The sequence below is a fragment of the Danio rerio genome, chromosome 18, assembly GCF_052040795.2.
Source record: "Danio rerio strain M-AB ecotype USA chromosome 18, GRCz13ab, whole genome shotgun sequence".
In the NCBI taxonomy this organism is placed as follows: Eukaryota; Metazoa; Chordata; class Actinopteri; order Cypriniformes; family Danionidae; genus Danio; species Danio rerio.
The window spans coordinates 9,005,651-9,022,500 of record NC_141038.1 but is presented as its reverse complement, the minus strand read 5'-3'; the positions used below and the strand labels follow the sequence as shown (position 1 = coordinate 9,022,500).

Genomic DNA, 16,850 nt, shown 5'->3' with positions numbered 1-16,850 from the left:
AACCCAAAAAATTAAATAAAAAGTACATAGGTACGAGAAAAAGCTGCTTATGCTGATCAGGCAATGTTTGCTGGTTTAAGCTGGTTCTGGCTGGTCGTAGGCTGGTTTAAGGTAGTCAGGATTAGTTTAGGACCTGCAAAGAACCAATCAAAACCTAACCAGCATATGCTGTTTTTGATTTGTTTTGTTTTTTCATCATGGATAGCAAGATCAGCCAATGCAATCTCATGGCAATTCGTAACCTTTTGCTTTAGTGGCTAATACTTATGAATTCATACGATCTAATTCGTACAATTAAGTACGATTTGTTCATCACCCAGTGACGGTTGGGGTTAGGGGTTGGGTTGGGTGCTACGCCTCCTTTTTCAAATCGTACATTTTCGTACGACTGAACTCATATGAATTAGCCACTAAACTGTCAAAAAGTAAAATACTTACGTGTCCTCGTGAGATCAAACTGGATTAGCCCAGAAATAACCCAATTTTCTTTTGTTCTTTCTCAATAGGTGGCTATTATAGCTGGAAACTTTGACCTGGCAGAAATTATAAAGACTCACAAAGCATCAGATGTTGGTAAGTGTCTAGAATATCGCCACCATCATTAGCTGCTGTCCAATCTGAGCAAGCGCAAACAATCCCTCATGTTAATGAATCCCTATAAACACGGCAGAGCGCCACAGCCTGCTTACATGAAAATGAGAGTGCTCCCTTGTGTGTCAGTGTGTGTGTGTGAAATTGTGTGTGTGACGTTCGGGTGAATGAGAGTCATCACTCTATTCGCCAGCGTCGACGGCAAGGCTAGCTCATTCCACACACAAGTTCTGGCGGGGAATAGCAGCCGGTTGTCGGGCCGCTGTAATGGATGGTTCCCATTAATGTGGACCAGCATCGTCATGGCTACAGCGCGGGGTTAATCCCTGAGGCTCAGCAGGTGTTGGGAGTTTGATTTGAGCCAATGGGAGTCTTGCTGCAGGCTCCGGTATCTCATCAGAACGCTGTGTGACCTCGATGAAGGATGGGACATTCGCTCTCTCTCACAAATACACACACTTGTACAGCTATCTTTATGGGGACTTCCCATAGTCTTAATGTTTTTATATACTGTACACACTGTATATATTAACCTATCCTTAAGTCCAACCATCACTGAAAACATTCTGCACTTTTACATTTTCATAATACTTCTTTATCTGTGATTTCTGAGATTCATTTGTAGATTGTTGCAAATTTATTTTAAAAAAGGACTCAAAAAACACATGTACAGAAGTATTCACAGCCTTTGCTCAGTACATTTTTGATGCACCTTTGGCAGTAATTACAGCCTCAAGTCTTTTTGAATATGATGCCACAAGCTTGGCACACCTGTCTTTGGGATTTTTGCCCATTCCTCTTTGCAGTACCTCTAAAGCTCGATCAGATTGGATGGGAAGCAACGGTGAACTGCCATTTTCAGATCTCTCCAGAGATGTTCAATAGGAATTAGGTCTGGGCTCTGGCTGGGCCACTCAAGGACCTTCACAGAGTTGTTGTTCAGCCACTCCATTGATATTTTGGCAGTGTGCTTTGGGTCATTGTCCTGCTGGAAGATGAACCGTCGCCCCAGTCTGAAGTCAAGAGCACTCTGAAGCATGTTTTCATTCAGGATGTCTCTGTACATTGCTGCATTCATCTTTCCCTCTATTCTGACTAATCTTCCAGTTCCTGCTGCTGAAAACATCCCCACAGCATGATGCTGCCACCACCATGCTTCACTGTAGGGATGGTGTTAGCCTGGTGTGGTGCCTGGTTTTCTCCAAACATAACGCTTGGCATTCACTCCAAAGAGTTCAATTTTAGTCTCATCAGACCAGAGAATTTTGCTTCTTATGGTCTGAGAGTCCTTCAGATGCATTTTGGCAAATTCAGGGCAGGGAGTGGCTTCCGTTTGTCCACTCTACCATACAGGCCTGATTGGTGGATTGCTGCACAGATGGTTGTCCTTCTGTAAAGTTCTCCTCTCTCCACAGAAGAACGCTGGAGCTCAGACAGAGTGACCAATGGGTTATTGATCACCTCCCTGACTAAGGCCCTTCTCCCCGATCACTTAACTTAGATGGCCGGCCAGCTCTAGGAAGAGTCCTGGTGGTTCCAAATATCTTCCACTTACGGACGAGCCACTTTGCTCATTGGAACTCTCAGAGCAGCAGAATTTTTTTCTGTAACCTTCCCCAGCCTTGTGCCTTAAGACCATCCTGTCTCAGATGTCTACAGACAATTCCTTTGTCTTCAAGCTTGGTTTATGCTTTGACATGCACTGTCAACCCTGAGACCTTATATAGACAGGTGTATACCTTTTCAAATCATGTCCAACCAACTGAATTTACTGTGGTGAACTTGAATTAAGCTGCTGAAACATCTCAAGAGTGATCAGTAGAAACAGAATGTACCTGAGCTCAATTTAGAGCTTCACAGCAAAGGCTGTGAATACTGATGTGCATGTGATTTTTCAGTTTTTTTTTTTTTGTTGTTGTTTTTTTTTTTAATAAATTAACAACAATTTTAAAAAACCTTTTTTCATATTGTCATTATGGGTTATGTGTGTGGAATTTTTATCAAATAAAATGAATTTAGTCCATTTTGGAATAAGACTAACATAAAAAAATCTGGAAAAAGTGAAGAGCTATGAATACTTTCTGTATGCACTGTAAAACAATAAATACATATACAATCAAATAAATGTATAAATCCACAAGGCATAAATAAAACAATAAATACATGAATATATAAATTCACAAATTCAGACATAAAAAAATGTATGTGCTGGCAAATAAATAATTAAACAAATTAGACAAATGTAGGGGGAATAAGAAAATGCTAAACTTATTCATTTTGAATACAGTTCGATATTTTTCTCAGCTCAATATGCTACTGAGAGGCTGTCTATCAATTATAATAAATTATATTTATTTGTGTATTTATTTATTGTTTTTGCAGGCAAGGAATACAATAAACAAATATAAACACACTGAAAAAAAGATTATTTGGATTTAAAAAAAATTTTTAAGGTAACTGGTTGTAAACAATTTATATAGGCTAAATTTAAACAAAAAACTTACATTTAAAGTCAGAATTATTAGCCCCCCTGAATTATTAGCCTCCCTGTTTATTTTTCCCCATTTCTGTTTAACAGAGAGAAGATTTTTTTAACACATTTCTAAACATAATAGTTTTAATAACTCATCGCCAATAACTGATTTATTTTATCTTTGCCATGATGACAGTAACTATTATTTTACTAGATGTTTTTCAAGACACTTCTATACAGCTTAAAGTGACATTTAAAGGCTTAACTAGGTTAATTAGGTTAACTAGGCAGGTTAGGGTAATTAGGCAAGTTATTGTATAACGATGGTTTGTTCTGTAGACTATAGAAAAAAAATATATCGAGAAGGGGCTAATAATTTTGTCCCTAAAATGGCTTTTAAAAAATTAAAATCTGCTTTTATTCTATCTGAAATAAAACAAATAAGGCTTTCTCCAGAAGAAATAATATTATCAGACATACTTTGAAAATTTCCTTGCTCTGTTAAACATAATTTAGGAAATATTTAATAAAGGGGGTCTAATACTTCTGACTTCAACTGTAAGTTACTACTTACTTTACCACTTGCTTTTAAAAGATGTAATAAGTCCAATGAATTTTTTTTTGAAGTGCTGAACCATATTTGAACACACACTGTTTGTGGGATGGGAGCCGGTGTTATGTCACTAATGCCGAGGCTTCTTTCAATGTCTCCATTCTTCCCCTCCTTCTCCTCTCATTTCCGTCCCATCAGTCACCGTGAGAGAGGAAAAGAGAGTGAGTGTGTCCTGAGTGGGTTGGACAGTTGGCCTTTTCACTCTGAATGGATGGGCAGAAGGGTAGAGGATTTAAACAAGCAGACAGCTTGACTACAGAGCGCAGTATTTACTCTGCTCAAACAAACAGCCCATTTTAGGAGGCCCGACTTAGATTTCTTCTCAGGGTGAAACTATTAGAGGAGGAGTGATTCTGAATATATGAACAGCAAACATATATGGTAATTTTAGCCAATTTGATATGTTAATTTAATCAAAATAATCATAAGAAAAGTGGTAGAATTGAGATCCATCAAACTAAAATCCTACAAACTTTTCTTAAAGGGATAGTTCACACAAAAATGAAACCGCCTCATCATGCATTCTCCCTCAAGGGGTTTTAAATTTTTATAAGTTTTGTGAGTTTATTTCTTCCGTAGAGCAGAAAAAGAAGATGTTTTGAAGAATGTTGGTTGCTGGGAACCATTGACTACTATGTAGTAAATAAATTGCTATGGAAGTCAGCAGCAACCAGCATTTTTCAAAATATCTCCTCTGCACAGAATCAGCTGTCTGTCAAAATTACAAATGCAGTCTCCTGAATTATGAAACACAACACTGCTGTTCACAAGCAAAAACATGTTGAGAACCACTGTTATAGATTGTATTGAATGGCATGTTTTTGTTCTCATGCCCTCCTCTGATTGGCAGAGAGCTGTTCAGATCTGATCAGGTGACAGGTGGATGTTCAGCACAGCGGTTTGATCAATACTTAATTTACATTAGAGATTAGAGAGAATCAGCTATGAGACTGACAGCAAACCATATGTCAGGCTGACAGCGCTGTGCACTCTTTTATCCTGCTTGTCTCTGTTTCTCTCTCTCCCTCTCTTGTTCTATCATTAAATATGGCTGTCATTGAGCCATATGAACTCTTTTGACCCTGATATACACCGCACAGTGCATTTTTAACTACCTCGAAGATGCAGTTTTACCTCCATCCAGGAAAGGTGAGATATTGCCATCTAGTGTACAATTAGCTTCCCTCAGTGCAAAGAAAATATCTCACCCGTACAGAATCTGCACCAGATTTTTTTTTCTCCATCATCGAGTCTGTTAATTTACTCATGTAAATGTGTGTAAATATACAGTTAAGGTCAAAATTATTTGATTTATTTTGTAATATTTCCTAAATGATACCAGCAGACTGAGAAACACCATTATTATACATTTGTAATTATGTACATATCTATCTGCACACTTCTTATTATTAATAGAAACCTGCGCATATATACATCTATTGTAAATCTGTTCAAACCTAATACAACCTGTATATAATGTTCATAGTAAAGCCATTTGTACATATCACCTTAGTTTTTCTATAAATGCACTTTATAACTTGTACCTATATCCTGCACACGCTCAGAAATAAAGGTATACGAGTTGTTACTGGGGTGGTACCTTTTCAAAGGGTACAAATTTGTACCTAAAAGGTCCATATTAATACCTCAAGGTTACATATTAGTACCTAAAAAGTGTTCCTCTTAAAATTTGTGGGTACTAATATGTGCTTTTGAGGTACCAACATGGACCCTTCAAGGACAAATGTGTACCTTTTGAAAAGGTACCACCCCAGTGACAACTCGTATACCTTTATTTCTGAGTGTGTACTAGCTTAATGCCTGCCTATTAACTGCACAATAGCACTTATAAAGAACGCAAATAATGACACTGCTTGTTCAAACTACTTTTAAAATGAGCTGAAATTACTCAATTCTTTTTTTTTTTTTAATTTATTTCAAGGTTTATTTACATATATATGTATATATACTGTTGAAGTCAGAATTATTAGCCCCCTGAATTATTAGTCCCCCTGTTTTTTCCCCCGATTTCTGTTTAACGGAGAGAACGGGGCTAATAATTCTGACTTTAACTGTATATATACACATAGAACAAGAACAAACATTGGCTTTTACTGTAGACATACAAAGGACGATAAAGGTAAGCAAAAAAGAAAATAGAGTGTATAGAACTTATACCTCAGAGGGGTCACTGAATTGCTCTAAAGATACAGATACAGAAACAGATACAGAAACAGAAACAGATACAGATACAGATACAGATACAGATACAGATACAGATACAGAAACAGATATAGATACAGATACAGATACAGATACAGATACAGATTCGTTAAATGAATTAAGAAATTGACCACAAGTTGCCAAAAATTTTCTTGAAGCTGGTTTGAATAACAGATGATCAGAAATCCTGTTCTGGAATGAAGGGTGTAATTGTGATTTCCAATTGTTAAGCACTAGTCTTTTAGCCACGACCATGCCTTGCATTAAAGACTCTTGTATTGTTTGAAAAAGAGAAGATGTATTTTGTGAGAAGCAAACAACACAATTCTTAAGGTTTTTGAAGGGGACAACTAAATTGTTTTATGTTCAATCGTAACTAATTTTGTTTGTAAGTTTTTACAAACTAATTTGTAAAAATTATTAAGTAAACATTGTGTTTTCCCAATACAAATCAATTGTGTGGAACCCAGCATTATTTACAGTGTATGATTTTATTTTACATCCATAATCCTACCCAATCCCTAAATCCAAATATTTCCTTAGTTACTATTAGTAAACGGGTAATTAGCAGTTTATTGAGTCGTGTTTTGCTAATAGTGTGAATTATACATAAAAAGTGTGACCAATATATAATATGAGAGCTTCTATTATGGGATATTTCTAATTTGCTTGCATTTTAAACCTTAAAAAGTTAAAACATTTTCTTTTATTCCTATCGATTTGTGTTAGGACAACATGAAGGAATTAAGTTTACCTATTAATTTTGGCAAATGAAAGTGGATTGAACAAACAATCTCATTTTGCATGCTGTCTTTATCAAATTTGAAATATAAACTCATGAAATATTTGGCTTTCAAGTCATTTTTTTTTATAGGACATTACATTAATGTTTTCCTGGGTTTCTATATGGAAATCAAATATTGAACACAGTACAATTTTTTTTTCTCATAACTTCATAATGTATAACTTTTTATATTTTTAACATGTAACTTCCCCTTTTACCATAGTAGAGCTCAAAGTGTCTTCTCTCCAATGATACATAGTTTGTGTTTGTAGCTTACTGGAATCAGGAACTGTTACTATTTAAATTTAGGTAGGTGTAAATCCCCAAAATTGAGTGGTGCTAACAGGATAATTTGGCCCCCAAGTTAAGTAGTTTGAACGAACAGCAAAAGTCATATTTTGTGTATACTCTGAAAATCATTCCACAAAATTCTGCACAGAAATATCCCCCACTGTCTAAACAAGAGATTTTGCTGTGTAATAATCACCCCCCCTCCAACCCACACACACACACACACACACACACACACACACACAAACACTTAAAAAAAAAACATCCTAATCAAACGACCCCAGTGTTAGCGGTCAGGAGGAAGTGTGTTTGAGTCATTAATAATAGATGAGGTGCTTTGTAATTCTAGTACATGTTTTGTTTACCTCTTTGAATGCCTGATGAGGTTTCTGTACCCTTCATTTACAAATTATGCTAATTATACCTGACAGTTTGTCACGTACGCCCCCCCTCTTCGATGTGCCCTTTTGTTGACACCTGCTTTTCCTGTTTTCCAGTGCCTTTCAGGGAAACGCCTTCCTACACAAATCGCCGGCGCGTGACTGGAGGCGACACTCTGACATCCTCACGCTCGCTGCCTCGCTCCGCCTCCGACAATAACCTGAACAATGTGGCAGACGCTAGCCACGCCCACTCCCCTGTGCCGTCTCTGAGGAGCCTGCCCCCTCTGGCCCACTCCGGGATCGACCCTGCGGCTGACGGCAGTCTACAGAGCACGGGCAGCTCGTTGTCCTCACACTCCCGCTCACCGTCCCTCCAGCGCGTCACTGAGGAGGCCAGCGTGCTTGCAGGACGCCGACACATGCCCCTCATGCACTCACACAGCCGCGGACGCCTCAGGTGAGCAACACAAACACATAAAAGTTTTCTTCCTGTCATCCACTTCGTTGAACATGTACACATCATCTATATACTAGACCAGGGGTCACCAACCCTGTTCCTGGAGAGCTACCTTCCTGCAGAATTCAGTCCCAATCCTGATCAAACACACCTGAACCAATTAATAGTACCTAAAGCAGCACTTGATAATTACAAACAGGTGTGTTTGGTCAGGGTTGCAACTGAAATGTGCAGGAAGGTTGCTCTCCAGGAACAGGGTTGGTGACCCCTGTACTAGACTATAGAGGAATTACCAACCTACATCACACATGACGTCACACAGGTCCCCGGTTGAAAAAAAGACCGGTTGCAATAGCAAGCATGTCGTGTTATGCGCTAGGATGCCAAATTCGAGTCCAAAAATAGAAAACTTAACTTTTACCGTATTGACCTTATTCTAAAATGCTGAAGTGCGCCTGTTTCCGCGATTGTCTTAGAACTTCCGATTCAGTCGCATATGGGAGAAATGACTAGGAATAATAAACGGCAGAAAACGGTCAAACTACTTGCTCTACAAACAAATGTTTGCATGACTATACAGACCAAGTAGTATAATATAACAAGAAAATATCAAATTGCAACATCAAGCAGCGAAATGAGCAGTTTTTAATGTCTAAAAATGAATGGAAGTGAATGAGACCGGAAGTCTTGAGCCAAAAAGATTCAAATGGCAGCGCCCACTCGTCGGCGGAGAATAAGGTCAATACCACACTGCTTTTAATGCCAACCCCAGACGTCTTTGGCTAAAAGGGAGCTGAATGGAGTGAGGTTATTTTATATCCGGTAAGTTCACGCTATGCTGAATCATACACATTACACATTACTCGTTTTTTGATTGCAAAAATGATTTCAGCAAAAACAGTTAAATATGGGTAATTAAACTGCGGACACTGAATGCTAAAAATGAAATGTAAACATGTAAGTTCCCTTACCCTGCCGTACAGGTGCAGTTCGCTGTCAGAATGCAGTTTTGCTTGTTGATGATTACCCAGGCCTTGTATAGCTTTGTCTTCTTTCCTTGTCTGTGACTATGCAGAACCTCGGTTTTTAGCATTACAAAGTTTTGAATCTGGTAATCATGGAACATTATTTCTTGCACATGACCACACAGAACAAAATTGTAGGCATCCATTGAAAGCATTATGTAAATAATATGTATAATATGTAATCAATATAGCGTTTTTCTAAGACAACAACAAACTTTGTACCGCATCGGATGTCATTTCCTCGCTGTAAATGCTAGCGCTCCTGTTTTTTTCTGCAACCTCGCTGCACGTGCATCTTAAATGTACACCATCCGGTAATTCTTCAACCATGCAGGTCAACTATGTTTATATATAATACATTTAACTGGTAAAAGCTATTAGTTACTAATTAAGTTATTAGTAATAAATACAGTTATGGTAACTAATAATCTTAACTTTTCGGAATTTGATTATAATGTAATGATTTGCATTATTTGTAAAGCTGCTTTTGCTATTGCGAAGAGTGCTATACAAATAGACTTGAATTGAATTGAACTGAATCTTCAATAATGACTTGATTATTTTGGATACTTTGATAATCCGTTATACACTGTCAGAGATAAACGTACAAGAGCTTGAAAGGGGGCAAGCAAGTAGAGCCTTGCTGCTTTTTAGTCTTGCTGTTCAGATGTTTAATATGTATTTAGATTAGACCAGAGCTGTAGGACTTGCTGGAATTTACTGTGTTTTGGGGCTCCAACAAGCCTTATTGAATTTCCCCAGCAATATTACTTTAAACCTCATATTGTGTATTTATTGCAAAGAGATGATTGACAGATTTTAAGAGACCGCGAGACGTAGCGCTTTGTAATTGTCGCTTTTAAATGAACGAAGAAGGCATCATATTTACATGGATTAATTGGAAATTCAGACTCGTAGTGTAGTGTCTAATGTAAATAAGGAGCGCTTTGAATTATAGCGAGGGTTGGTGGGTAGTGGGTGTTCGGCGGTTCTGTTGCAGCGCTAATCAACACAAATCTGACACTGGAGACACAGCAGAGGCTGTTTATCACCACACTGCCTTTTAGAGCCGGCGTAATTTTTCTACTGTCTGAAACACTCATCTGAAATGTGCTAAATCATACCTATTTTATGCCACATGAAACAGCGAGACTCGCACAAGAGACCCAAATCACAACCGATTTTGATCGAGTTTGATGTTAGCGCATTGCTAAGCTAACCACATTGTACTGGCTACCTTTGATATGGAAATGCTACAGAATTAAATCATATTTTGACTTCTGAAGCCAAATTTAAAAGCTTTTTGTCTGTGTAAATACACTGATGTTTTTAAATTGTAATATTTGTGAAAAGATTTGAATGAGAATATTAATTCAGTGTGAATAATGCAGTTAATTTAGCAGTCATGTTGGCGCATTGCTAAGCTAAAAAACAAAGTACTGTAGGCTACTTTTGATATGAAAATGCTACAGAATTAAGTCATATTTTGACTACTAAAGCCAATATAAAAGCTTTTTGTCTGTGACAATACACTGATGTTTTAAAATAATATTATTTGTGGAAAGGCGACGCGGTGGCACAGTGGGTAGCACAATTGCCTCACAGCAAGAAGGTCGCTGGTTCGAGCCTCGGCTGGGTCAGTTGGCATTTCTGTGTGGAGTTTGCATGTTCTCCCCGTGTTCACATGGGTTTCCTCCGGGTGCTCCGGTTTCCCCCACAAGTCCAAAGGCTTGTGGTATATGTGAATTGGGTAAGCTTAATTGGCCGTAGTGTATGTGTGTGAATGAGTGAGTGTTTCCCAGGCATCTGCTGCGTAAAACATGTGCTGGATAACTTGGCGGTTCATTCATCTGTGGCAACCCCAGATTAATAAAGGTACTAAGCTGAAACGAAAATTAATGAATGAATGATATGTGGAAAGAATATGAGTAAAAAAATATGAATTAGAATATTAATTCAGTGGGAATAATGCAGTTAATACAGCAGTGATGTTAGCACATTGCTAATCTAACAACATGATACTGTATGCTATCTTTGATATGGAAGTGCTACAGAAATAAGTAATATTTTGACTTCTAACGTCAGATTTAAAAGCTTTTTGTCTGTGACAATTCAATGATATTTTTAAATTGTATTATTTGGAAAAAGAATTATGGGGAAAATATTATTGAAATTATTCATTGGGAATAATGCAGTTAAACAAATCATCAGATTGAACTGTTTTAAGAGTTTTATAAAATATTGTAAATATGTAAACATACAAACTTTTTAACATTTAAATATAATTATCAATACACTTTGCTCACCAAAGATGCATTTTATAGTAATGTTACAGTGAAAAAGGTTTGTGAAATATGAGAATGTCTTTTTATTAGTATTTAAATGTTAAAATCACTTAATAATCTTCCACTTAATAATTTTGTGGGTACATTTTAGGATTCTTTAATGAATATAAGTAAAAAATAATTTAAGAATGAGAAGAAAGTATTACATATTTAAAGTTCATTCTCTCAGCTTTCCATTTTGAATGGATTATAGCTCCTAGTGCATTCTGGGATTGGCCTGTCCAAAAGGATATATGCTTTTTAAATTTTTTTTTTTATTTACGATTTTGCAAAACTCACAGACAGCAGTTTTATATCAGAATCATTTCTGCAATACCTAAAAGCACTTGGTTTTTAAGCAGATCTGTAATGAACCATTTATCAAAAACATGTTTTAGGAATGCTTTGATTTATTACACACAGGATACATATTGCAGTTTTGTATAGGTTAAAACAACCCAGGCTCTTTCTGAAAACGTACCACTATATACATTTCTGGAGAGCGCCAAATATGTCCCAGCAGGTATGTTTTTTGCTGTTTTTGTTTTCGCGAATCCACCAGAGGCCGCTGTGTAAGCTTTTTGAGATTTCCCAATTCAAATTTCCCTCATAAGTACCATTCGCGCATGCTGTTCTCCCATAAATCCTCAAGACCGCTGTTGACTGACAGATCAAATGACCCACAGTGCTCCTTCCCTAAACCCAACCAATAGTGTTTTCAAAAGTACCAACTGACCAGTGCCCACTCACTTCCCTAAACCCAACCGACAGTGTTTTGAAAAGCAATCCAGAAAAAGAAAAGCCCTCACAGACGCCAGTTTTTTACCACGTTTTCAGATTTTACCACATTGTCACTCTGATATTTACTTGTTTATTTAATTTTTTTCTTCCGATTTTCATAACGGCCAATATCGTTCATTTTAAAGATGAAACACAGCCGTACGTAGCTCTAGCTACATAATTCGCGATTTCCAGAAATTTATATAGGGCTATTTTTTTCTGAATTAGCCTTTTGTTGGGTTAAAAAGTAACATCTATATACCCTCTGATTCTTTATGAATAAGTTCACTTGACCAAAATATACCTTTGTGTGCTAATTTGGACCTTAGGACTGTAATTTTACCAGCAGGTGTAGAGTACGTCTTCCGCTGAGCAACACTTTAGGGCTTACTCTCTTTCTTTATGTGGTCCTGAGGGGTGTTTGCTGTGTTTTGTCCTAGTTGTCCATCTGTCAGTATTTCCTGACATCCTGGCCCGCTAATAATCAAACCATCCCACCGAGTGCAGCAGAGTGTGTGCTTTGCAGAGTGTTTAATACACACAATCTGATGATACATACAGGAATTAAGCCAAAGCGTCTGTCCTTGGTGTCCGGTCTTTCTATAAAAGGCCCTAGTCTTTCTCTCTGGTCATTGGCCTTTTGTCTGGCTGTGTCCACCTGTCACTCCCTGAGGTTACTGCGGCGACCAGGAGAGTGTGTAATTAGTGCTGTAGTCATGCAGTCGGTTTCTGGCCGCCCACTTTTGTTCAGGGTCAAATTCGAGGCTACGACATGTTGTTCTAAGCAGTGTTGATGCGGATGTAGAGATTATGGGTCTCAAGAAAACAGCATGGAGGAGGCAAAGGTCAGAGGTCAATTGAAAGCGCTATTGGTTGATGGTGTATAATATCGAGTTCAATTTGGCCCTTCCCATCAATCCATGAGGTAAAAAGGAAGAATCAATAAAGCATTAGATAGCATTAGTTTCACTAGAAATATCCCAAACCTTCCGTCTGTATCATCAAAGACTTGGCAAATACACTGTTAACATTTTCCTGAAAAAACAACATTAGCTTATTGGCAGTGACTTATAGTAAATCAATTACAGGACAAATACTGTACTTACATTTACAGTAATTAAATAATTAAGTGTAATAAAAATAAAAAATATAAATTAAATACATATACGGTGATAAAAATGGTGCTGTAAATGTAAATACACATATTTTTCTTGTAATTGATTTACAGGAACTAACTGGGAAAACTTCGCCAGTAACTTACTGTAAATGAGTTAAAGCAAAAATACTTTATTTACCTTTACAGCACCATTTATCTTGCTCTATAAATATTCACAGGATTGTATGTATATCTTTACTTTAAGATATACAAAAATGTTCACAATGCAACTTTAATACACAGTAACATACTGCATAAGTGCATAAAATACAGTTTATATTACAGTTAATTACTCTGTAATTTACAATTTCAATTCTGTTAAAAGCACCATGAAATTAAAATAAGGTTTTGATTTCATTTGGTTATTTATTTCCAACAGTATAATCCACTCATAAAACAAGCATTCAAGCACAAATACATTTTATTATAAATAAAACGTCTTCATATGTGTGTAAACTTAAAAATAACAATTGATTTTATACAGTTTGAAATAGAGCCGGATATTTTTTCTCACCCCCTTATAGATGTTATTATCCGTATGCTAGTCCTAATGATATCTATAAGCAAGGGTGCTACAAAATGATACAAAACAGAGCAAGGAAATTTTCACAGTATGTCTGATAATATTTTTTCTTCTGGAGAAAGTCTTATTTGTTTTATTTCGGCTAGAATAAAAGCAGTTATTAATTTTTTAAAAAACATTTTTTGGACAAAATTATTAGCCCCTTTAAACTATTTTATTTATTTATTTTTTTTTTTGATAATCTACAAAACAAACCATCATTATACAATAACTTGCCTAATTACCCTAACCTGCCTAGTTTAACCTAGTTAAGCCTTTAAATGTCACTTTAAGCTGTATAGAAGTGTCTTGAATAATATACATTAAAATATATACTTTCATCATGTCAAAGATAGAATAAATCCGTTATTAGAAGTAAGTTTTTAAAACTATTATGCCTAGAAATGTGCTGAAACAATCTTTTTAAACAGAAATTGGTGGAAAAAATAAACAGGGGCGCTAATAATTCAGGGGGGGCTAATAATTCTGACTTCAACTGTACATACATTTTTGAGTCCTAATCGGGAGGTAACGTTCGAGTCTGATCACGTGGTCGGATCTAGACATCACTAAATATAATATCAGTTAGCCTGCAGTTTTTACAGTAAAAAGCCAATTTTATTGTGCATTCAACATTGCCAAAGTAGCAGAATTCGAACACTGCCTTTATCCATGGTAGTTTTTAAAATCACCAGTCATCAATAATTCTTAAAAATTGCAAGCACAAAATGTATTTATTTGTCACAGTCATGTGATATCAAATATTAAGAACGACTCCACTTGTCATGTACACACACAAAGGCAATGCTAATCTATGGGTTTCATTTCCACTTTTAAATGCCATTGTCAATCCTAAATCTTTGACCGGTTATATAATGTAACATATGATACAGCACCATGTGGAGGTCTGTCACAGACTGAGTGCGCAGATATAATGAACAGTCTGGAAGATGTTCTGTGGGATGTCATCTATCGCAAGCCATCCATGATTTGTTTAACAGGAAAGTAGCTTAAATTGTGATATTACCACCAAACATGTTGTTTTCGGCACTTACCAGTGGAAAAGAGAGCTCATTAAAGCACTGAATATCTGTTGCAGTGTGTTTCTAATGAATAATGCAGAGCGAAAACGAACTTTCCTGCGAAAATATGATTATAAATGTGTGGGAATGACTGAAAGCTGCCGGAAGCTCATCACTCATCATTAACGTGTCGGTTTTACCACCAGCTAAGAGGCTAAAAGTTAGACCCTACCTCATTTCTGCTGTTTCATTACTTTCCCGATTTATGAGCTCCGTTTAGAGAAGGTAAAGAAAAAAGGGAGAGTGGGGGAAAGGAGAATTGAGTGATTTATTGATGGCAAAAGAGAATCCATTTTGTTTGTGCAAGGCAGGTAAATGAGGTGTCACTCTGAAAGAGCACTCTCTCAGGCTAGAGTTTGCAGTGATGGATTCCACCCTCAGGACATCCAGACCCGACACTCCCTGATTGGAGGACGGGGGCCTGCTGATGTCCGATTGGCTGCTGGGAGATTTAAAGGGTGGCATCGAGGTCAATAGCATTCTCTGCTTTCCTATTGGCTCATTCCTTACCTCTGGCCTTTTCATTAGACACACGTATGGTCATTCGTAGTTTAAGCTTGGATTTGACAGTCAGTTTGAGTTTACAGGATCCTTTGAAGCAAAGAAGTTGCATTAAAGAGATAGTCCAGCCAACAATGAAAATCACCTCATTTATTCTTCTCATGTATTTTTAAACCTTTCTGAATTTCTTTCCTCTGATAAACACATAAGAGTATACAGCTGAAGCCATCCTGAATTCTTAGCCCTCCTCGTATATTTTTCCCCTATTTCTGTTTGATGATTTAGTTGCATAAAATGCTATTTAAAGGCTTAACTAGGTTAACTAGATTAATTAGGCAAGTTGGAACAATTAGGGAAGTCATTGTATAAAGCCACGGTCACACTGGACTTTTCTCCCCATACACTTTCATTCATACGCATGCGAATGTGTCAGACTGGAAGCGCAAGCTCATGCGACAAATTTTGCAGTTTGATACGGTGCAAAGTTTAAGCTTTGTGAACTCTGACCTGCAAAATTGCATCACGTGACTGCATGAGACCAATCAATGATTAAAACATGACCTCTCTGGACAGAAATTTTAAAAACCTTTTAAAATCAATCAGAAAAAAATACTCCTTAAGGAGGCTAATAATATTGACCTTAAAACTGTTTAAAAAAATTAAAGCTACTTTCATTTTAGCCGAAATAAGACAAATAAGACTTTCTCCAGAAGAAAAAATAATATATGAAATAACTATGAAAAAATCCTGGCTCTGTTAAACATTGGGGAAATATTTGAAAAAGAAAAAAAAAATCACAGTAAGGCTAATAGCTTTGACTGTACACAATGACTTTCACAATAGGAAAAAAATTAAGCATGGAAGCTAATAGGTGCCAACAACCAGCATTCTTCAAAATATCTTCTTTTATGTTCAAGAAACAATTTTTTTTTAACTTTTATTTGCAAATTAAGGATGAATAATTGATGGCAGGATATTCTATAACAATGGTTTGTTTTGTAGACTATCAATATATATATATATATATATATATATATATATATATATATATATATATATATATATATATATATATATATATATATATATATATATATATATATATATATATATATATATATAGCTTGAAGGGGCTAATAAGTCTGACCTAAAGATGTTTTTTAAAAAAATAAAAACTTATTTTATTCTAGCCGAAATAAAACAAATTAGACTTTCTCCAAAAGAAAAAAAAATATCAGACATACTGTGAAAATTTCTTTGCTCTGTTAAACATAATTTGGGAAATATTTAAAAAAGAAAAAAAAATCAAATGGGGGCTAATAATTCTGATTTCAGCTGTAGAAATTATTCATAAAATCACTTTGCCTTTCCAGTTATATTTATTTTCATAGATTTTGTAATAAAGGAGTTGTTCAACACTTTGTACCTTTTATATGGGAACAATTGTGTGCCTTCATTTCAATTATATCATAAAAGGCACAAAAAAGTATCATAAGAAGTCTTTTCTGTACCGTATAAGGTACAAATTTTGCAAAGGTACAAAACGGTTCCTCTAGAAACATTATTTTTACCACAGTTTTCTTTTTTTTGAGTGTAGTCATCTTA

General features: G+C 36.2%; 1 protein-coding gene across 13 annotated transcripts in view; it reads left to right on the top strand.

Annotated features, from left to right (window-relative positions):
- shank3a (SH3 and multiple ankyrin repeat domains 3a) overlaps nt 1-16,850 on the top strand; it is a 368,633-nt gene that overhangs the window by 191,604 nt on the left and 160,179 nt on the right. For all 13 annotated transcript variants that reach the window (XR_015514523.1, XR_015514524.1, XR_015514522.1 and 10 more), the window contains 2 exons: nt 507-573; nt 7,473-7,815. Coding sequence is in view for 7 of the 13 variants with exons in the window: in XM_087292766.1 (XP_087148892.1) it covers nt 507-573; nt 7,473-7,815 (410 nt within the window). In the remaining 6 variants the exon portion in view is untranslated. The remainder of the gene's footprint in view (nt 1-506; nt 574-7,472; nt 7,816-16,850) is intronic.